The 23,799-nt window shown below is 40.6% G+C and overlaps 1 protein-coding gene across 1 annotated transcript in view; it reads left to right on the top strand.

Moving 5' to 3' along the window:
• ABCA6 (ATP binding cassette subfamily A member 6) overlaps nucleotides 1-14,394 on the top strand; it is a 57,496-nt gene extending 43,102 nt beyond the window's left edge. Inside the window, exons 27-39 of the mRNA XM_014789196.2 lie at nucleotides 967-1,044; nucleotides 2,314-2,405; nucleotides 3,357-3,477; nucleotides 4,087-4,204; nucleotides 5,360-5,451; nucleotides 5,708-5,886; nucleotides 6,340-6,415; nucleotides 6,483-6,577; nucleotides 7,483-7,602; nucleotides 7,802-7,942; nucleotides 10,129-10,208; nucleotides 11,983-12,038; nucleotides 12,170-14,394. Of these exons, the coding sequence (XP_014644682.2) occupies nucleotides 967-1,044; nucleotides 2,314-2,405; nucleotides 3,357-3,477; nucleotides 4,087-4,204; nucleotides 5,360-5,451; nucleotides 5,708-5,886; nucleotides 6,340-6,415; nucleotides 6,483-6,577; nucleotides 7,483-7,602; nucleotides 7,802-7,942; nucleotides 10,129-10,208; nucleotides 11,983-12,038; nucleotides 12,170-12,271 (1,350 nt within the window). The 3' untranslated portion in view covers nucleotides 12,272-14,394. The remainder of the gene's footprint in view (nucleotides 1-966; nucleotides 1,045-2,313; nucleotides 2,406-3,356; nucleotides 3,478-4,086; nucleotides 4,205-5,359; nucleotides 5,452-5,707; nucleotides 5,887-6,339; nucleotides 6,416-6,482; nucleotides 6,578-7,482; nucleotides 7,603-7,801; nucleotides 7,943-10,128; nucleotides 10,209-11,982; nucleotides 12,039-12,169) is intronic.
• The last annotated feature ends 9,405 nt before the right edge of the window (nucleotides 14,395-23,799 follow it).

The following is a 23,799-nucleotide window of genomic DNA, read 5'->3' as shown; positions in this document are numbered from 1 at the left end:
ACAAAGGAGAAGGCGAACTGCCAAGGGAGAGAGAGGAAGCCCAGGTGATGTGCTCTGGAGAGTAGGGAATTCTTCTGGGGGAGCAGTGTTTCCACAGAGTCTGGAAGAATGAGTAAGAATTCATTAGCAGGGAGAGTGGGGCAGGAGTAAGTGTGCTCTGCAGAGGAAAGCAGAGCCATTGAAACAGGAAAGACCAGCAGGCGTTAAATAAACTGAATGTGATTCAAACGGAAAAAGGTATATAATGAGAAGAGCAGAGCAGCTCAGTCAGGAACGTACTTTTTAGGGCCCTGCACCATCCTGGATGAAGAAAGCAGAGAGGACTCCCCTAATCGCTTGTGTTCTTGGGGTCCTGGGAAAGCCTTCCAGCTACAAAAGCACTTTTCCATTGGCTGAGCAGTGCCTGGAATTCTCAATGGGAAATTCATTGCTTTGCTTAAAGCATTTCTCTCCCAAAATATAAGTAGACCTACAAGGTGAAGTACATTAACCTAGGTCTGTCACACATTACTTAGGAGGGATGAGTTACTTTTTGAACGCATTGATTGATGAAGAAATAATAACTGGATGGGACCAATTATTGTCATGGGAAATAGTCACCGTTGGGGTAGGAAGGACCCTGAAAAGGCCTGTGAGGGGAATTTAGGACAGTTATTGTCAATCTCCAGAATTTTTCATGATGCAGGCACCTCTCTCTGTCATGTGTTCAATATTTTCACCAAACATTAAACCAAAAGATTAAAAAAAAAAAAAGAATTGGAAGAGAAGAACTGACATAGGATACCTGCTCATTGAGAGACAGTGAGAGTTGAGTAGGGCCCCCTCTCTTCTCTGCAGGCAATTGCTTGGGCACACAAGGGAGCCCAGCTTAATGAGGAAAATATTCAATATGCGAAATGCCATTTTATTTAAATGCAAATTGTAAAGCTGATGAATTTCCATTTAGCCATTTTTTTGTCTTTGCAGGGAGTCAACAAGCACCAAGATAATGTTCAAGACCCAAATTATGATCTAAGTGGAGTTGATTTTCTATTATGCCTAATAGTAAGGACTTTCTACCTCATCATCTATTTTTTTGGATAGTTATCATTTACTATAATAACTATTTGATCTTGTCTGAAGTGTGCCAACTTTGAAAGTGTTTTTAATGTAATCTTAAATAAAGCAATTACATTCAGACATGATTCTAAATCCTAGAGTTACTTTTTATGTGCATGAATGGACTGTGTAAGTCCAGAATTCAATATAAAGTTAATTTTTCATGTGTATTTATCCTTTTTTGCTGCCCCTTCCAAATTTGAGAGAGCTTGTAAAAAATACAGATGCAATATGACTTAAATCCTTTGAATTAGAGATAAAAAAGCAAAAGTCGAATAATAAAAATGAAAAGAAAAAAATGATTACATTGGTATATTTAGCCTGAAGAAAGCTATCGTCTTTGAATACAACGTGTCAGTATGTTGCTAGGTATAGGAGAAAATACAGACAGAAGTCCCTGCCCCCTTGGAGCTTATATTCTGATGGAAGAAGACAGATAATAAACTAAATACATAATAGATACTGTGTTAGATGGGTGGTCAGGAAAGACCTGGCTGAGAAACAAAGATCTGAAGGAAGCAGGCTGTTAGGGAAAGTTTGGGGATGAGCATTCCAATGGGAGGGGGCAAGAGTGACCCTGGCTTATTCCAGGGTTAGCCAGGAGGCCAGTGTGGTTGTGGCAGAGTGACCAAAGGGGAGAGTGGCACTAGAGATGGTCACAGAAGTAATAGGGTAAAATTTAGGGTGGACAGAAGGGGTTGCAGAGAGCGTTCTGGGTCACTACAAGGACTCTGACTTGGAGTAATTGAGGAGTCATTGGAGGGTTTGAAGAAAAGCGATATGATCAAACTTATGTCTTAAGGACCTTGTGTTTTAAAAGAGTAGCCCTAGTGACTGTGTTGAGAATAGATGTTTGAGGCAAGAGGAGAAGAGGGAGACCAGATAACAAGGTGCTGTAATATTACAATGAGAAATTATAATGACCCTGGCCTGGGGGGGAGTGGCACAGCAAGGGTGAGAAGGAGCTGGGTTCTGGATACTTTCAAAGGTAGAGCAGATAGAATTTGCTGACAGACTGGATGTGGGTTGTGAGAGGAAGAAAGCAGGCAGGATCCACTAAGCTGGGTAGTCACTGTCTAGCTGGATTTCTTCCCCGATGTGTAAGAATGATTCATATCTGTGTTACCTGGAGACAAAAGGCCACCAATATAATTTAAATGTTTAAAAAGTATTGTGATTTTATGCCTAAATATAACTGTTTTTCTTTGCTCCTAGCCTTACTTTCAGGCTTTGCTATTTGTTTTTGTTCTAAGACGCATGGAAATAAAGTGTGGAAAGAAAATAATGCGAAAGGATCCTGTTTTCAGGTTGGCATAAAACTTAATTTCATCCTTAATATGGTATTTTAATATTCCTAGATAGTGTCTGTACTATCAACTTGTTAATATGGATTCATATTTACAATGTAAACAGCATGGTGATTTTCATGATGGTCTGTGGGTTGCTGGCTTACTGCCAGGAAACAGGACTCTCAGGCAGAGTTCTGCCACTGACCAGTTGAGGGAAGCTTTCAAATTCCTCAAAAACTTAATGGGGGGGGTGCTGGTCTGGTGGCCTAACAATTAAGTTCATGCGCTCCGCTTCGGTGGCCCGGGGTTCACAGGTTTGGATCCTGGGCACGGACCTACGCACTGCTTATCAAGCCATGCTGTGGCGGCATCCCACATAAAGTAGAGGAAGATGGGCATGGATGTTGGCCCAGGGCCCATCTTCCTCAGCAAAAAAGAGGAGGATTGGCAACAGATGTTAGCTTAGGACTAACCTTCCTGAAAAAAAAAAAAAATTAATGAGTACTCAAATATACCATTCTCCCATTGAAGATGATTATACATCCTTGAACAGAAATGGTTGTATGGGGTGGAAAAGGTTGAGCAACATAGTTCAGAGTGCTTCACGAGTAGAGGGGCTCTAGACAGAGTGAACAGGGAAAGAAATTGAGGTGAATGTCGGATAGATTAAGATGGGCTCAGAGTGAACACAGAAAATGTAGGTGACCTGATTTTTAAAGAAGCGGCAGGACTTGCTGACAAATTTGAAAGGGTCAAAGATGCAAACAAAGTTATGGCAACACCACCAAGAAGAAGATTCTAGCTATCCGGTTGGAAGTTCTTGGCAAAAGCAGAAGCAATATTCACACAGCCATCATCCTCACCAGTTTGTTGAAAGAAAGGCCAATGGTAAAACCAGAGGGAAACTGATTTTCAATGTATCTTTGACAACAAGAAAGCTACATGTCACACATTTCATTTTCTCCACAGAATTTCCCCCCAAAGTAGAAATGTTCGACCAAATCCAGAAGAACCTGTAGATGAAGATGAAGACGTTCAAGCAGAAAGAATAAGAACAGCAACCGCCCTGACCACTTCAAACTTAGAGGAGGTAGAAAAGCAAGTGACAAAGTGGATTTAATGGAAATATTCAAGAATTATCAAGAATAGAGGTTGATATGCTGGTTTTCATTTTGAAAGTTTGGATTTTGGTGCATTTTCGTAATACGTGTTTTCATAATCTTACATATGCAGGCATTTCTTTGGAGTGTTGTGGAAGCTCAAAGAAGAACACAAAACATGATGGTTTTAGTCTTTTGAGAAAAATGGACTTTGATAAGTAGAGCTATAATTTCGAAATCAAAAATTTCATGAGTTGAGGAATTTATGTGAGACTTGTTATGAAATCCTTAAGATTTTAAGAATTATTCTTTTATTTGATTTAGATGTTACGATGTTTCCATGAGATTAGACACTTCTGTTCTGGGAAGGCCATGAGCCGCCTTCCATGAAACCATGCTGTTTTCTCAATCCATTTAGAAGTAAGGAATATTATTGACATCAATGAATGCATGTTACATTTGAAACAAGCAATATGGATTACCCTCAACTCAAAATATGGTTTGGTTTAAGACATAGGGCAGGGAGGTTCCAGTAGGGAGAACATAGGACCGTAAAGTGTCTGAGTTTAAGAGAAAAATCACGTTGTCCTCTATTCCAGAAACCAGTCATAATTGCCAGCTGTCTACACAAAGAATATGCAGGCCGGAAGAAAAGTTGCTTTTCAAAGAGGAATAAGAAAATAGCAGCAAGAAACATCTCCTTCTGTGTTAAAAAAGGTTTGGAAGAATCACTTTTTTTATTTACCATTGTTTTTAAAAATATCAACTGAACATATATGTTATAGGCACCGTTGTAATTGCTGAAGCATTCATTCATTCATTCATTCATTCAACAGATATATATATTTTTTTGTTGTTGTTCATTTATTTGTTTTTTTGTTTTTTGAGTGTGCCGGGGACTGTTTTAGCCTCCGGAAATGTAATTATGAAAGAATCAGGCAAGTTCCTGTGTTCATGGATTTTACATCCTAAGAGGAGTTGATTAACAAAAAATAACTTATCAAGAAAAGTGTCAGATATCACATAGGCAAGTTCTGTGTGGAGCATTCAAATATGTGAAATGACGTGAGTGACTTAGGGCTGCGTTCACTGAGGGTGAGAGAAGGCCTTTCTTGAGCAGTGACGGCTAAGCCAAGATCTGGATGAGGACAAGGTGGCAGCTATGTGAGCAACACAAGAGCACCCCAGGCAGAGGAAGCAGCGAGGGCAGGGACCAGGCATGAGGACGCCTTTGGAGTGGTTGAGGCACAAAGAGGCCAGTGGATGCATCTGCAGAGGGGAGGGATGAAGTTAAAGAGGTGAGCGGGACCAAAGACAGCTGAGAGTTTAGATTTCATACCAAATTAGGGGAATGCTACCGGAGGGTTTTTAGCAGGCTTTTTGTCACCATTTAATGTATATTTTGAAAAAATTACACATTGGCTATTGTTTGTTCATGAATTTGGGTGGCAGACAAGTTAAGAGGCTTTTATATCAGTTCAGACAAAAGAAGATGGTGGCTTGGACACAGGTGGTGGAATCTGGGGTGGAGAAAATGTCCCTGACTCCCCAAGTTTAGCAATCATTTATATGTGTACACAGCACACAAGCCATCTACTATCAAAACCAATCTGGGGACATTTTTAACTGAAAGAGTAAAAAAAAAAAAAAAAAGACAGATGTGTTGACACCAAATCCATAAGCTTTTCACTAACACTTTATATAATTATAGGAGTTAAAGAACATGTTTTGATGACATGGATTACGTATATGTTATAACTTTCAAAATGGTGCTAAGTAAGTGGTGCACGTATCTCAGAAGGTCATTGGAGAAACAGGTTTATGTTAATCAATATTCGCTTCCAATATTAATAGTCAGTGTTCCTTTTTCAGGTGAAATTTTGGGATTGCTGGGACCCAATGGCGCCGGTAAAAGTTCATCTATTAGAATGATATCTGGAGTCACAAGGCCAACAGCTGGAGAGGTACTGAAAAGTGAAGAAATGTTTCCATTCTTGAAATATAAATTTTGTGGTAAATATAGGCTATATCTTTGTAAGACTATACTTTTATATTAGTAGTTTACATAGTTTTTTTTACAATAAATATATGAAGTAATTTCCATATATTTCTTTGATGCTCAAAATTTTAGGCATTTATCAGCTATGTGTCAGTTTCTTGAGTAATTGTGTGATTGGAGAAGAGGATACATGTGTTTCTAATACTGGTTTACTTTCTTAGGTGGAATTGCAAGGATGTAGTTCGGTTTTGGATCATCAGGTAGATGACACGGTCAAGTTCCTGGGGTACTGCCCTCAGGAGAACGTGCTGTGGCCCAACCTGACAGTGAGGGAACATCTGGAGGTGTTCGCTGCCGTGAAAGGGCTGAGGAAAGGGGACGCCTCCGCTGCCATTTCACGGTACAGAGAGGTCATGTGATTCTTTTGTGTCAAGAGGCAGGGAGGCTGTACCATTGACAGTGAACTCACTAATAAAGAATGGAGAGTGGAAATGATGTCTCCACCTTTTCAGAGTGTCAGTGGTAGAGCAGGGATGGGGGACAGGAGCTGTTTCCTGCATCCCTGATTGAGGGGTCGTTAAAAAAATATTGCATAAAATAATTGACAATGATGAGCAAATGAATAATCATCCATTTCAGTTCCAAATTCAGAATTCTAGTTATTCTTAAAATCTTTTTACGAGGTGAAGAATCTTTCATGTTCCAAAACAAAGTGCTGCTTCTTTTGATCAGTAGAGTTAGAGTTTTGAGAATAATAGTGCCAAGCTTCCCTCCAAAGCTGTTACTCTTCTGTGTGATTACATTTTCCCCAAATCCTCTCTTGATCTGATATTCTCGTCCTATTTTCCATCAGATTGGTGGATGCTTTCAAACTGCATGAGCAGCTGAATGTTCCAGTGCAGAAATTAACAGCAGGAGCCGCTAGAAAGGTATGTGTGGTGTGTGATGTTATTCTGTGATGGTGGCAGCAACTAGGTGTGTTTCTCTGCATTTCAGTTGTGTTTTGTGCTGAGCATCCTGGGAAATTCACCTGTCTTGCTTCTGGATGAACCGTCTACAGGCATGGATCCAACAGGACAGCAGCAAATGTGGTGAGAATTATCATAAACCTCAGAGCCAGGAGGATAAACCTAATGTAAAAGTTGCATTTTTAAACTGATCTTGGAAAACCAAAACCGCTGGTTCCTAATTTAGTGGGGATAATCCATATTATTAGAAAAACAAGTATTTAACAAATAGATTCTCTAATGTTGCATCATATTCATGTAGTATTCACACTAAAAAAACAAAAACACTCCAAAATTTGGAGTGTATTTTAATTTTGCCTTTTAATTATTGAGATGTCTATAAGTTTCCTTAGAAACTATTAACTTTCTGACATAAATTCCCCATTTCCCTTTTTTCCTCCTTTTACCTAATCTGTCAAATTTATTTATACAGTTTTTCTTAGTTTTAAATTCTTTTTACTTTCACATCTAGGACTTTCCATTTGGATTAATAAAACTCTCCAATCCAATTTTATATTTGTGACTGCCCAATATTTTCTCGACTTTTTAAAAGACTTGTGTTATGGAAATTTTGCACAAATGTGAAGAGAATCCTTTATGAACCCATTGTACCCATCACCTAGTTTCAACAGTTACCCACATAAGACCATCTATACCTCCACCCACTTCTCCCCACTCTCCAATTATTTTGAAGCAGATACTAGGTGGCATATGCTTTATTTATAAGTATTTGTTAGTATCTCCAAAAGATATGAAGTTTTCCTTTTCTTTTTTAACTTAACCAGAAGACCATTAGCATAACTAAAAATATGTAAAACTTTTCTTTATGTTATCAAAAATCTAGTCAGTATTCACACTTCCTGGTTTTTTTTGAATTAGTATCTAAATATGATTCATAAACTGTATTTTATCTATAAAATTTCCCCTCTATCTTTCTTTTTTTCCTACCCTCTTTCTTTCAGTGGTGTTAATTTTTTGGCTTACTTTAGGCAAACGATCCAGAAAGCCGTTAGAAACACAGAGAGGGGCGCCCTCCTGACCACTCATTACCTGGCTGAGGCTGAGGCCTTGTGTGACCGCATGGCCATCATGGTGTCTGGAAGACTCAGGTAGTTGTCTTTCCAGAGCCTGCACTTGGCTCCCAAAATGAGATTCCCTATGAAAAGGGCAAAATCACGATGCGCACCTCGAGTTCTTCCTTTCCACTCCCTCAGTGGCATCCTTTCCCCTACATTTGAAATTTAAGAACAACATGAAAAAATTTAAGGAGTAATATTTTTCCCAACATGTTTTCCTTCTTGCCCACAGATGCATCGGCTCCATCCAACAACTGAAAAGCAAATTTGGCAAGGATTACATTCTAGAACTGAAAGTAAAGGATGTTTCTCAAGTGACTTTGGTGCACATCGAGGTTCTGAAGCTTTTCCCACAGGCTGCACAGAAGGAAAGGTGAAAGGAGCTTTCGATGATGAAGAAATCTGTTGGCTTTATGCACTCGGTGGTTCTTTTTCTGCTCTGTGAGACTTTCAGGGTTATTTGACTTTATAATAAAGTTAGGGACCTCAAAAACGGATTTGTTGTTTTCCAGATTATAGGAGATTTGGGAGCTACCCAGGAAGCTGTCCCCACCTTCACTGCCCCTGCCCCCAGGGAGGCTTGGGGACACCCTGTGTGGGCCTTCTCAGCCATCCAAGACTGGTCCCTAGCCCTGGAGGGGGACTTGGAAAAATTAGGAGAAGGAACGTCTGATAACTCAGATCTACACAGGACTGCTGCCAAGCCCATGACCCCCGTGCCCCCCAGGCCTCCCTGTAAATATAAAAAAGATGTAAATATTTATAATTTAAAAGATGCAACTATTTAGAGTGAATCTTCCTCACGTGAAACAAACAGCAATTGAGATAATTAAAGAGTCTCCCTTTAATGGAGTTTTCATGCCTCAAAATGGAGAATAGAAAGGGGTAGGATGTGTGCATGCATATACGTATGTGTGTGTTTGTGTATGTCTGTGTGTTACTGGGGGGGAGGGCCAGGGAGTAGAGCAGGAACTAAATTTGAAATTCCTTGGAGGGATAAGCACAGCAAAGACGCAGGACATAACAACTGGGATTTTTATTTTAGCACAGTGTGAATGTAATGGAATTACCTTAGGTATATGCCCGGACATGTAACTCAGTCCTATTCCCGGACCCTCGGTGTCACAAATCCAAGAAGCGGCTTTGATACAGGTGGAAAGGTCATGACTAGTAAGACTGGAGGAGCAGGGAGTGAGCTGAAGAGGGCCACTCCCGGAGGTCTGGGCAGCTTTAGGGCTACTTGGGGCAATCAGACTTCTGTTTGGGGTTGTCGGGGAGGAAAAATTTTCCTTTACCCTTCTAGGTTCTTTTGCCTGGCGTAATAATTAAACTGACATAAGAGAGATTAACAGGAGAAAAACAAATTTTAGTTTTGTATGTACAGGAGCCCCACAAAGATGTGGGAGGCTTCCCGACAGTCAGGCAATTGACGCTTATATGCCACTCTGAGCTAAGAAGAAGGGAGTAGGGGTCTGGGGCTTCAAAGAGAAGGAAGACAGTTCTCAAGCAGATGGGAAGAGCAAATGCTTGGTAAACAAATGTTTGCCACGCCAAGCAGAGACAATGGGGCACAGAGAGGACTTTGAACAAACAGGCCCTGCTGAGCTCCCCCAGCTTCCCCCAGCTAGCCTATACTCTGTAGTCATCTCTGGTGGTAGCTCTCTACCTGGACCAGGCTGTCTATCTAAATTCTTGTAGGCAGTTGAGGGGGAAGTAAAAAGCTCTTCCTGAGTCTTTTGGGCCTTTATTGTGTTCAGCTCAAAATAATCAGCATGCCAAAGTGGCGCATTCTGGGGACGTTTGTTCTGAACCCATTGAAGGTCATACAGCCAGAAGTAGCATGTGGAAACAAGATGCCAAAAATCAGTTCTGGCTCTTCCTCTCCTCAGAGGTCAGGGAAGTTTTTAGTTAAAGCCTTTTGAATCCCTCCACTATTATGTCCCTCTCTCCCAACCTCATCTCTCCCTTTGCTTAGCTTTCTGGTGACAAGGATGAAATATTAGGTTGGAATTAGTTCCAACCTAAATTGAACTACTCAGAGGGATTAGTTCAGAAGATCTGTGTTCAACAAGAAAAACGTTTGCATAAACTGAGCATGAATGTAATTATGCTGGATCATTTCTAGAACTATCTCTAAAAGCCAGCTACCGAAGCCATTTTAAGACTTGTCCATTGATAAATTATTTTATTTATTTCATATGTAAGCCAGACATTAATTTGCATTACTTTTATTTTAAAAAGGAAATTGCTGATAATATCAGTATTTATTTTGATGGTCATTTTTTTTTTTTTAATAATTATTTATTTATTTATTTTTTTTCCCCCAAAGCCCCAGTAGATAGTTGTATATCATAGTTGCACATCCTTCTAGTTGCTGTATGTGGGACGCGGCCTCAGCATGGCTGGAGAAGCGGTGCGTCGGTGCACGCCCGGGATCCGAACCCGGGCCGCCAACAGCGGAGCGCGTGCACTTAACCGCTAAGCCAAGGGGCCGGCCCTTGATGGTCATTTTTTTCCCCTTGAAACTCAAGGTCAATTATGATATTTTCCTATTCCCAGGTACTCCTCCTTCTTGGCCTATAAACTGCCCGTGGCGGATGTTCACCCTCTATCTCAGGCCTTTAACAAATTAGAGACAGGTAAGAATGACCATTTTTTAAAGAAAACTTTTGAAGAATAAATTCAGACTTAGATAATAATTTAATTGGGAGATAATTGTGTAATAAATTTTAAAAGTAGGCCCTGGAGGGTAGGATTTTAAGAATTTTAATAGTAGGTAATGGTAGAATTTAACCCCAACTTTGGATAATCCAGCTCTCTGGAAAGTGGTTAATCTCCAGTGCAGAGACCAAAGCTGCAGGAAACACACAACTGTGCTGACTGGTTTTACTGTGAATTCATGACATGAACCTCAGACAGCCCCTTAGTCCGGCCTGCTTTGCTTCCATTCGCACCAAATGTCCTAACATTACTTCACTTCTCCTCTTACATATCCTTCTCCTTCCCGCTTTTCTCCCTCAGTTGATGCCCTTGCTTTGTATTTCACTGATAAAATAAAGGCAAGAGAAAACCTCCCTGCGGTGCTGTGTTCTGCCTTCCTGTTAACAATGATGAACTGTCTGTGTCTTTAGCTAAGGCCGTCCCCTGCATTGTGCATAACTCCTCTTGCCGCTTAAAATTGTCCATTCCCTCTTTTCATCATCTTTTTCCCACTTTCAAATGGGTCATTCTCAACAGCAGACCATCATGTGTAATTTCTCAACACAGCATGGTGGCACAGAGCTCAAAGGAGTGCCAGGCTCTCTGGGGTCCTGTCCCAGCACAGCTGCTGACCGGCTAGGAAACGCTGGGTAAAGCCACATAATCCCTGCATGTCTAGATGGCTCACCTGTAAAAAGAGGGATAAGATCAGCGCCCACGTGGCAGGGTTGTTAGGAGGATTTAATGAGTTCGTTTGTGAAAGCCTAGAACAGTGCCAGCTCATTGTGTTTGAGATAATATAAATCTCCGGTTCACGCCTTCCCCTCCAGACACCCTGACTTCCTGGCTCTTCCTAAATGTTGCAGACATGCATACTCTGCCTCGGGACTCTGCATTTGCTAATCCTTCCTGGAATTCTACTTTCTAAATATCCGGTTGACTTCCTCACTTCTTTCAGGTTTCTGCTCAATTATTGCCTTATTGCTGTGGCCTTCTCTAACCGTCTTGTACCAAGTGCCAGCACTTCCTGTTTTCTTTACCTGATTTATTGTTTCTCCGTAGTAGCTATCAACATTTACTTTATTATATATTTAAGTGCTTATTTATTTAATGTCCATGTTCCTCACACTAGAATGCCAGCTACACGAAGGCAGGGGTTTTGTTTCCGCCTGTTTTCTTTACTGCTCTATCTCTGGCACCTAAGGGTGGCTCACACATGGAAGATTCTCAATGTATAAATGGTGAACTGTGGGCGTGTGAATATGTGAATCTGGTGACTACTGTCATGCAGAGTTCCTGGTGGGGAAGCCCAGCAGAGAGCTGGTACGGCAGATGAACTGGCTGAAGCAGTTCCGTGGAAGGATCAGGTCCTTTTAAAGGGGATGGAATGGGATTGAAAGAATACGTATATCAATCAATTATGCAGTTCCTCAAGAAACTTACATATCTCCCCAAGATACATATACTAAGTTATAAAAGACATTATCAAAATGTAATGTGAGAAAATTCTAATATCAAGATTAATTTAAAATGTATTTGTATTAACTCTATGACTTTTCATGATTTCATTCTTTCACCAAGCATTTGCTTATTCATTTGCTATATTCCTGTATCACTGATTTGCATTTTTATTTTTTATGACTTTGAAAAAATTCTTGGTAATAAATTAAAAGCATCTGCTACTAGTCTTTTTTTTTTTTTTTTTTTTCCCAGTGAAACGTAACTTTAACCTGGAAGAATACAGCCTGTCTCAGTGCACACTGGAAAAAGTAAGGCAGCTTTCATGGTTTCATATCATCCCTGTGAATTTCACAGGAAACTAACTGCATTTTTCTTGTTTATTTGGAAGACAATCAACAACTTGATAATTCTTTTTCGTTCTTCTTTACCTCCTATATAGGTGTTCCTGGAGCTTTCTAAGGAGCAGGAGCTGGGAAATTTTGATGAGGAAGTTGACACAACCATGAGATGGAAACTCCTCCCTCATTCAGACGACCCTTAAAACCTCAAGCCTAACCATTCTTTGTTGATGTCATATAAGCGTCGTTGTATGTACTAATTAGCAGTATGTATAATTTTAAAAATCATCAACATCAATATTAGGTTTATTTTGTATATTTAGTTAATCAATGAATAAGTTTTAAAATTATTCCTCCCCTCAAATTTAGGGGTGATAGAAAATCTGGCGATAAAGGCAATACAAAATATTAAGATACCTGAAAAGCCAAGCACTGGGTGTTGTGGAAATAATACCACAAACTTGCAATTTTTAAAAATATAGTCTTTTAGAAATATGATATTTACTAAAAAATTCCCTTGCTGAAATATGTGAAGGGTGTATTTAACAGCCAGAAGCTGCGTGATTGCTGCATGCCAGTATGTGATACACTGGGTTTATGAGCTTGCTTTAATACATAAGCACAACCCAAGAGTCTTCCTCTGAAACCTTTTCAGAAATTGTTTTAAAATTCACAGGGTCTGGAGTCCCTTGAACTGGATGAACAAGCATGTGCATTGGAAGAGCAGTTCAAATAGACTTATTGAAAACAATGCGAGTCATAGCAGCATTGGTTCAGATTTTTAAAATTTGAATACATTATATTGAGTTCTTACGATTGTGGGGGATGCTGATTTCCCTCATCAATAGTTTTCTGTGTATTTACTCCTATTTTAGATCATGCCCCTCTTATATGTGTGTATGCACATGTGTGTATATCTATATACACACACACGTGTGGGTATCTTTTGTATTCCTCAATTTAAAAAATCTATCAGCTTTACATATTATTTTATTTTTTTCCTTAAGCCATAGCTATTTCATTTTGAATATTACCAGAAAATTTTTTGAAGACCAAGCAGTATTCTTGCTGCTTTTTTTTGGGAGATGTGTTATATAACTTAAAAAAAAATTGTTACACTCATTGAAGAAAATTGTATAATGCAGAAAAATATAGAGATTGAATAAAACTGAATAAAAGAATCACTACAATTTCTCCATACCAAAAGAAAATCAACTATTTCCCTTTTCCTTAGTGCATTTTTTACATAGTTGGAATTATTATAGTACATATAATTTCCTCATTAAATATATATGCATATTTGCTGATATAACATTGAAGTTCTTTTAATTTACTTTTAAACTTATGGGGAATTTGTAGCTTTATATTTGCGTTTTATTTTGTGTTAATTATTTGTATCTTTTGTTCATTTATTTTTGTGTTTTAGTCTTTTTCTTATCTATTTTATAGGCTTTTTTATATAATTAAATATTTTATCTGTATATTTTACATATATCATAATTATATCTGGAGTATTGTATTTCCAAATCTATGATGAATCACCTATAGTTTACTGTTTACTCAGGAGCTTTTAGTGTCCTACAAAATAAATCTATATCATAGTGAGAGTAGAATTTAAGTGATTTCTAAAACTCAAGCAATAAATTCTCCTGTCTTGCTCAAATGTATAACATCACAACATACATAACCATTTCACATAACAATATGATGAAATCTTCGCTTGTATTCTTTATAAATTATAAATTTTCTTAACTGTTATAGAAATCTGTTTAGAAAGTACTGAATAACCAATATCAGATGTGGTATGAATATTTTAAAATGTTAAACTAGACATAGTTTGCTAAAACCAATATAATATGGTTACTTTTGAAGCTATTAACTTGGGTATTTATTAGGATTGTGTTCAAGAGCAAATGAATGGGTATGAAAAGAGATGGAGATGAGAATAAAACAAAGGAAGCCGTTTAAAAAAAAGGAAGACAGATCTTGTGCTGGTTTTGTTCTCTATTTTCCTAACATACCCCTTCCAGAGAAGGCTGACCACTGTGGACTGCATCACCAGTTCCCTTCATTGATGGTTGGCTTCCAGTTGGGTTTGACCAATCCAAGAGGAAGTAGCAACAGGAGGTGGGAGGGTGGAAGAAGAGAGAGGTCAGAGGATTTCTTCCCTTTCCCCCCTGTTTTGGTTCCAGATCTCAAGCCGTAGACATATGCTTGCAGGCTTATAGCCTTTGCCCTGCTCCAGTTACACCCACCTGCTTCTGCCCCCCCACCCCATACTGTTGACCCCAGGAGTGTCTCACTCTTTCCTAGTCCACACTCAGCCTCCAGGAATTCATCGTAATTACCATTTAAGTGTTTTATTTCCTACGAATTTGTGACTCTAGTGACTTCTGCTCCAGATAAGCTAATCCTGGTTGCAATTCTCCGCATTCACTTCTATAAAAGAATAAGATATATATTGGTTTCTGCCCCTGGTTCCTTCTAATATTGGGTCTTTGACCTTGGTTCCTGACACAGAGCTCCTAAAACTCTTGGGATTTCCTGGGTGATAGGAGCATTTTCTGTTCTAATGAGGTAACTCTGGTGGGCTCCTGGATTGGGGCTGGTCACCAGAAAGACCAAGCCATGACTAGAAGTTTGGTACTTTCAGCCCCACTTCCCATTCTCTGGAGATGGGAGAAGGGTTGGAAATTGAATTAATAATTGATCATGCCTACCTGATGAAGCCTCCATAAAAATCCCAAAAGTACTAGGTTTAGAGAGTTTCCAGATTGGCAAACACATCCACGTGCCGGGAGGGTGGTGCAGCCCAATCCCACAGGGACCAAAGCTCCTGTGCTCAGGACCCCTTCCAGACCTCGCCCTATGTATCTCTTCATTTGGCTATTCATCCGAATCCTTTATCGTACTCTTTATTATATAATAAATCAGTAAATATGAGTAAATGTTCTCGAGTTCTGTGAGCTGTCCTAGCAAATTGTTGAACCCAAGGAGGGGGTGATGGGACTCCCAATTTACAGCCAGTTGGTCACAAGCACAGGTGACAACCTGGGACTTGTGATTGCTGTCTGAAGTGGGAGCTGTTTTGTGGGACTGAGCCCTTAACTTGTGGGATCTGATACTAACTCCATATAGATAGTGTCAGAACTAAACTGAATTGTAGGACACCCAGCTGGTGTTGGAGAATTGGTCAGTATAGGAAAAAACCCCACACATTTGGTGGCCAGAAGTGAAGTGTGAGAGCAAAGGAAAACATAGTGTGTTTTTCCTAGACATCTAGTGTCAGTGAAGTGGGATTTGCCTGAATGGCTCTGGCTCATGGAAACATGGTTTGGGAAGAGAAAGAATGAAAGGGCAGAGGGTGAGGAACCGTTGCTGCCTGGATGGCTACTTCATCACTCATGGAGTAAACTGCAGCTATGCTTTGATCAGTTGCTAAAGGTAAAGCTTAACAGCAGAATTAGAGATGAGAGTAGACCCAGCTCCTGAGGAACTGGCTCACTGGGTACATAAGAAAATGCAAAATAACATAAAGTACGCTAAACATAGAGTCTCTTGGTTATTGTTATTTGTAATAGCTAAAACGAGGGAAAGTGCTGGGTGGGAACTTGATGCTGGACTAAGCTCAGATTTGAATCAGTCTGAGCTTTGGCCACTAACGTCAAAGCTGCCCACAATGGGAAAAATCATGCCAAGAAAGTACCTTGAAGGCCTCTGGTCACCAAAAAAGTAGTCAGTGTGGTGGAGGATAAAACCAAGAAACTACTGAAACCAGGGGGTACAGTGTGAAGGAGTTGCCGCATTGTGTGGATGGGTATCATCAGCTGCCTGAGGAACCTTTACTAAAATGAATTGTGAGAGTGACTAATCTGGGGGCTGTGTCTTTGGTTTTGAATGTTGCAGAAGGAAGAGCATGTTTGGGTTGATACAGGGCCCACAGTTCGCTGCTGAACAATTACAGATGGCTTTAAGTGATCCAGACACACAGAGGTTATTCCTGAGGGAACGGTCTGCCTGGTGGACTGGATAACAGCCACCGTCAAGTGTGTTTATCCTGAGAAGGGAGACTGCCCAATTCCCCCTGTAAATGCCAAGCAGAACACCTCAGATGAAGCAGCTGATCTGCTTCACGTGCAAGCCATGAGGGATTGGCTTTATCATGACTGGGATATTCACCCACTGAATATGCCGGTTGCCAGGTTATGGTAAATTCTGTGATTAAGGGGGCCCCCTTTTACATGGGCACCGCATGTGACATTACTCTTGCAAAATCAAACAGTCTGAGAAGTTTTATCAGGTTGCTGTCTCAGCTTCCCTCTATGGATATTATTGACAACAGGGTGTCTGACTGCACACCCAGCTGTGCAAGCAGTGTGGGATAAGTAGTAGAGAGGCTGAAGAAAAGACCCAGAGACAGTGTACGAGACATAAATGTTGATTGGGACTTACATACAGAGAGTGTCCAGGAGTGGCTGTTTGGGTGAAAGTGTGCACCTGCACCAGCTACGGTGAACAGAGCAGGAGTTGCTTAAGTAGGCAGGGGAACAAAAGCTACAGGCTTGCCAAGAAGGACTGTCCCTGCATGACCAGCATTCCAAGGACCAGTAGCTCATGTGGAGGGGCTCTGTGTTCCTCCAAGACGTGATGTTCTTTCTGAATCGTTACAATACTAGATGGTTGGCATCATGCCCAGAAGGAGGCCAGAAGGACACATGGTTGCTATAGGGCACATAGTCTATTGCCAGACAAGTGTGACGCTACACAAGGTCACTAAAGTAATTAAAAATAAAATGGGGAGAGACAGAGAGGAGAGTCAAGGGACTGGTCTCAGCAAGGTTGAAGTCTTTAGATGGAGTGATATTGTGATTTATAATAAGACATATATATGTTTGGTCTTCATCTTTGTGTCTGGCACAGATCTCCTAAAACCCTTGGAATTTCCTAAGAGATGAGAGCAACAAAGGTGTCTCTTGTTAAGTTAATGATGTGAGTTTTGGACCCACCTAAGGAGAGGGGCTAGTTGCCAGGAGAACCAACCCTGTGATTAGAGGGTTGGAACTATCCAGGGAGGGGAGAGGGCCTGGAAGTTCAATGGATTGCCAATGGCCAATGATTTAATCAATCATGCCTGTGTAGTAAAGCCTCCATAAAAACCCAAAAGGACGGGGTTCAGAGAACTTCCGGGCTGGTGACCTCGTGGAGACGCGGGGGGCAGTGGTGCATTCAGAGAAAGCGTGAAACTGTGTGTCCCTTTCCCCATACTTTGTCCCATGCATCTCCTCCATCTGGCTGTTCCTGAGTTATATTCTTTTATAATAAACCGCTAATCTGGTAAGTAAAATGTTTCTCTGAGTTCTGTGAGCCACTCTAGCAAATTAATTGAACCTGAGGAGGGGGTTGTGGGAATGTCTGATTTATAGCCAATTGGTAGGAAGTACAGGTAACAACCTGGGCTTACCATTGGCATCTGAACTGTGGATTTTGGGACTGAGCCCTTAACATGTGGGACCTGATACTATTTCTGGGTAGATAGTGTCAGTATTGAGTTGAATTGTAGGACACCCAGCTGGTGTCTGAGAAATTGCTTGTGGGTGTGGGGAACCCCCATCATTGGAATTGATACAAGAAACTATTTACATGGTTATGGAGAAATTAGATGGAGGTGGCAGATATTGATGGTGTTGAAACAAAGGTGTTGATGTAGCACTATCAAAGGCTGGGTGGATCAGTGGGACTCCCTGCTGGTCCCCCAACATTAGAAGGCCCCAAACAAGCCCACTCCATTTACCCCAGTTTAGAGGAATTTAAAAAGCCAGAAGGCAAAAATTACAATGAGAAACCCCACCTAGAATTGCCTAAGGTATAGGTTAAGCAGATTAATCAAGGTAAATATTGAAGGAGAGGCCAGGGTCTTCTGGCTCAACCTGACGGGAACCCAAGGCCATATGCACATGTGTGCATAAAATGGCCAGGTTGGGGTGGAAGGAGAGAGACTTTTCTGGGACTCCTTGACACAGGAGCCCAATGCTCTGTGATTTGAAAACTGTTGGTGATGTCTTAATGGCAGCTAAATTTAGATTGGGAGGAAATGAAGATGCAAAGGTTAATGGGATTAAGGTGAAAGTTTAGATGAAAATTGGGATTTTTGAACAAACTTTATATGGGATAGTCGGGTCTTCTTTACCTGAACTTATCATTGGGATGAATACTATGTCCAAGCAGAGATGGTTTCCCCTACCTAGTATTGTAAAGAGAAGGCATGAAAGTCCGCCTTCAGGCCAGTCTTAGTTGGACATGCTAAATGGGAACCACTAGTTCTGTCTGAACCCACACAGGTGGTTAACTTAAAACGATATGGAATTGGGCCAACCCTGTGGCTTAGCGGTTAAGTGCGTGTGCTCCGCTACTGGCGGCCCAGGTTCGGATCCCGGGCGCGCACCGATGCACCGCTTCTCCGGCCATGCTGAGGCCGCGTCCCACATGCAGCAACTAGAAGGATGTGCAACGATGACATACAACTATCTAGTGGGGCTTTGGGGAAAAAAAAGGAGGAGGATTGGCAATAGATGTTAGCTCAGAGCCGGTTTTCCTCAGCAAAAAGAGGAGGATTAGCATGGATGTTAGCTCAGGGCTGATCTTCCTCACACACACACAAAAAACAACCAATATGGAATACCTGGCGGGCAGAAAGAGATCACCACTTCAATGACATGTTAGAAGCTGGAGTGCTGGTACCGATGAATTCTCTGTACAATAGCCCCGTGTGGCCTGTGAAAAAGGCTCATAGCTTGTGGACACTAACAGGAGACTATTGAGGCTTAAATAAAGTTGCACCGCCCATAGCCTCAGTAGTTCTAGACATGGTTTGGACGATACGAAAAAATCTAACAGTCTAAAGGAGACCGGCACTCAGTTTTTTCAAATGCTTTCTTCTCTATCTCAGTCTTGGAGAGGAGCTGTCTGGCCGCATGCCCAGTTGGGTGAGCAGGGTGGGATAGGTTGGGGAGAGACCAAAGAAAAGAGCCAGAGTTGGAGAACGAGACATACAGGTTTATTGGGAGTTACTTACAGGGACGTCCAGTAGCGGCTGGCTGGACAGCAATGTGCACCTGCATCCGCTGGTGGGTAGGGGGCTGCATATATAGGCAGGGGACACAAAGGCTATATGCTTGCCAACAGGGTTGTCCCTGGTATGACCAGCGTTCCCAGGAACTGTAGCTCATGTGGAGGGGCTCTGTGTCCCTTTAAGATGTGATGTTCTTTGAGTGAGATAAGGTAAGATCCCGGCTAGCCAGGCTCTGGATTGTTTCAAATCCCAGCAGCTGGGCGTCCAGCTCAGAAGGGAGCCAGAAGGACACATGGTTGCGATGGGCTTGTGGGCTTTTGCTGAGCAAGCAAAGCCCAGGCCCTACAGGAGCCAACTGCAGTTCACTTTCACATGGGAAGGATCACCTCTTACATTGACCATGCTGCCTTGGGGTTGTCTAAACTCACCAGCTTACTGTCATAATTCGGTCAGAAGGGATTTGGACTTGACACAGGTCTCCAGTGTAATAATACACCATATATGATGATGTATGATGTGTTGGAAACTGAACAGCAGGCTAGGACTAATTTGAATGTAATGGCTTGCATAACCAACCAAGGCTGGTTAATAAATTCAGCAAAGCTCCAAGGACCTGCCCTAACGCTAAAACTGTTAGGAATAATCTGGCCAGGAGCCACCTGGAATATTCCACAAGTGACTAAAAATAAATTACTTTTGCTACCCATCCCTAGGACCAAACAGGGAGCCCAGCGTTTGGTTGGTTTATTCGGGTTTGGGGAAACGCATATCCACATCTGGGAATACTGCCAGCTCCTATACATAAGACTACCTGAAAGAAAGCTGTATTTGAGTGACCCCAAAAAAGTGTGCCATGACTGAATTATAAAAAGCAGTTTCAATGCCTTTGGGTCCTTATGATCCAGATTTCAGGGCTGTGGTTTGCCCTGAAAACTTAATCTCTGACGAGTCCAAGAAACATCATCGATTTTCAATTTGCTTAGCTTTTTCTTGTTGTTAGAAAGGAAATGATGACTTCCAAGCTCTTTATATGTCAGAGGTGAGGGAATTGACTTTTAAATTTTATTGATCTTTAATGAATTAACATTTAAATTTAAATACCCTCCTGGAGCTGGTGGCTACCATATTGGACAGGGCACTTTTAAAGTTAATCAGTATTTCCATCCTCCTTGAACTATAAGATTTCAAGAGAACTTGGTTCTGATGACGCCTCTCTCTTCTCCCATATGATTGCTGTTTGATATTTTAGTCTCCATTGTGTTTAACAATCCCGCCCCACACAAATTAGTCATTGTCATCATTATTTTCCACCATCAATATTTATTTAGTTTAGCAATATATTTATTAGTTTCTAGCACCCAACTACTTCCTTCCGGTTAGTTTCCTTCTTCTTGAAGGATATCTATCTATTAGCAGTTCTTTCAGAGATATCTATAAAAGAGAAGTCCCAGATTTTGTTTAAAAGATGTATCTATTTTATCCTTACCCATGAATTATATTTTAGCTGGTGTATCAATCAGCTTTTGCCAAACCACCCCAAAACTTACTGGCTTAAAATAGCAATCCTATTTTAGCTTTGTTTTCTTGTTTCATTTTCTGGCATCTGAATATTTATTTTTCTTTGAACTTGATCTCCACTTTTGTTATATTTTATGCATCCACTTTATGTCTTTGTTGAGAAAGCGAACACACCAGCATAGTCCAACAACTGGTAGAAATCTTGCTATTGTCTTTTAAAATCACACTGTGTGCTATTTTGTTCCAATGATTAATTGAAAGTCAACTGGCCCCACATTTTCTTCAGCTTTTTAAGTTTACACTGACTTGAAACAGAAAACTGGCAGAAGATACTCCTAGGATGGAGTTAGAAGGGTAACGATTGTAGATTGTCAACAATACTTTTAGGTGACAGAATACATTTTTGTTTGGAGTTCTCATTGAATATTTTACTAAAAGGCTGAGCATCTGAGCTTCTTATCTAAGTCAGTAAATAATTTCCATGAAGAAAAAACGCTCATGCAAAATTTAAGATCTATGAATTCAATCAAACATCTGAAAAACAAATATAGAAAAGATTAGTAGCCAAAAATGTTGTGAATGAGGCCTGAATTTCCTAGTTTATAAGAGAGAAGGAAATGAGAGTTCCCATTTTCCATTTGGGCATTCTGCACTGGCATCTACCATAACATCCACCATAACAAATAAACTCACTTTTTGCATACTGCCCTGAGATATTCCCCCACTGCCAACAAAAGTTGAGAAGAAATTCAATGGCGGTATTGCTTAGTTCTTTCAAACCCAATAAGCTGTGTGCGGCAGCTTCTGTAAAATCTGCCTAGAGCTTGTAAAATGATGTGATTATAATTGATGGTGATGTTCGAGGAGCCACAAGCTTAACAGTTAGGCTTATATAAAGTAAGAAAATGGGAGAAACTTGTGTAGACCCAATGACTTTATTTTATAAATTCAAAATTGGTGAATATAAGTAAAAATGTTAAATTGTATTTAATTATGCATCAGGCAAATTACGTTTTGTAAAAAGAATGAAATAGCAAAAATATTACAAAATTCAACAATACATATGTCAATTCATGCACTTTTTGTGTTGCTATTTTGTCACCGAGCTACCACTGCTGATGACAGTGTCCTGAGTTTGAGTAACTCACCTTGTTTGATAACTATGTTTTTTCTTTCTTGCTCATTTTAAGCATTTTCAACTCTTTAAGTAGTTCATTACTTATCAGTTTCAGTAGCTGTTGACACCTTTATTGATATGCCAAAGATTTTAGTCAACCATAAGCGACTTCTGAAAATATGTTATTTTAAACCATCCATTTAGAAGTGTCGACACAAATAATCAATAATCAACCTATAAATCAAGTTTATTATATGAGCCAATCTGAGGACTATATCGCCTGGGAAAATGACCTTCAGCAGGGAATGCAGCACCCTGGAGAAGTGAGGTGTACAGCACAGTTATATACCGTTTTTGGAACAAGGAACACACATCAAATACGACAGAAATACCTCTTTTTACAACATTCACAAGATGTTTTGCTAGCACAGCAGGTCAGTGGTCACAAGATGTACACAGCAGGTTAGTGGTCACAAGATGTACACAGCAGGTCAGTTTGACCCTTAATTTCGGGGAAGAAACGCTTATCTTTAAAGAAATGCTTATATGAGAGGGAGGCAACATTCCTATCTTTAAAGGCAGCATTCTTTGCTTTGGGGTATTGCAAATATTTAAAGCAGATGCACAATGCATTCTTGACAGGCCACGTCAGGCCATTCTGGAAAAACAAGATCAGGCTGAATTAGTTTTAAACCAAATGGCTTCCTCATATACCTCAATATATTAACTCTTCTCATTGCTTTTCATTTATGATTCAGAGGCAAATTTCACAAGTTTTTCTTTTGTTTTAAGGAGTCCTACCAACCTCAGCAGGGCTTTCAACATGACTTGAGATCTCCTAACATGTCTACTGTAAATATCTTCCATTCTCCTGACAGCTATTTCAAGACTGCTAACACTATCCTCAGTTGCCAAGCACATCTGTTGGTCTGTTCTTAGAATTTGCTTCCTACTTCACAGAAAAACATCTTAACTCTCAGGGGTGAAATCTCTCCTTCTTGTTGTCGTATTTAAAAATTCTCTCTGCTCTCACATTCACCTTCTTTTTTTCATGTGACAAAGAAACTCTCTCTTCTCCTTTTCAAGTCTGTCCTCTCGTCTTGGTTCTGATCCAATCCGTTCTTATCCCTACCGTCCCCCCAAAAAGCAATGCTCCACCTGTTACTTGATTTCTCCTGTATTTTCAGCATTTTCCTTCCTCTTGTAAATACCATCTTTAAAATCCTTACCCTTGTGGCCAGCCCGGTGGCATAGTGGTTAAGTTCACACTCTCTGCTTCGGTGGCCCAGGGTTCGTGGGTTTGAATCCCATGCATGGACCTACACACCACTCATTAAGCCATACTGAAGCAGCATCCCACATACAAAGTAGAGGAAAATTGGCACGGATGTTAGCTCAGTGGCAATCTTCCTCACACACACACATAAAACAACCCTACCCTTGACCAAAATAACTCATTTTGGCTACCATCCAACCAATGACCTTTCTTTTATAACCAGGCTTCTAGAAAAAATAAATAATACATTTTCTTGCTTTCCCACCTCACATTCAACATTATATATTTAAAATTCAAAATATATGTATTGAGCAACTTTCATGTCCCAGGCTCTGTGATGTGTACAGTGACAAAGATTCTGCAGTACCCTTCAGATGTGTACAATCTACGGTGGAAGAAAGATGAGTATAATTAGTTTAAAATATGGAGAAGTACATATTACAATGACAGTAACCATGGTGTGCTAGGGAGCATCTGGGAGGGGCATCTAGCCCAGATGGGAAGAGGGCCAGGAAGGCTCCTGGGAGAGGAGAGGTTAGGCTTGAGACCTGAGAGACAAGTAAGAATTAAGCAGATAGATGTAGCCATTATAAGAAGGCCAGTTGAGAGAGGGGGTAAATAGGTTCTGGTACGAATTCTAGTGGGAGGTGGGTTCCCCACACCACCAAGCAATACTTGGAATATCAGCCAGCTGTCCTAATTCAACTCAGTTCTCACACTATCTACCCAGAGATAGCATCAGATTCCACAG

Source organism: Ceratotherium simum, chromosome 16 (genome assembly GCF_057802395.1).
Source record: "Ceratotherium simum simum isolate JZ-2026a chromosome 16, ASM5780239v1, whole genome shotgun sequence".
Lineage (NCBI taxonomy): Eukaryota > Metazoa > Chordata > Mammalia > Perissodactyla > Rhinocerotidae > Ceratotherium > Ceratotherium simum.
The sequence above is the reverse complement of the archived record's forward strand: the minus strand, read 5'-3'. Positions and strand labels throughout refer to the sequence as shown.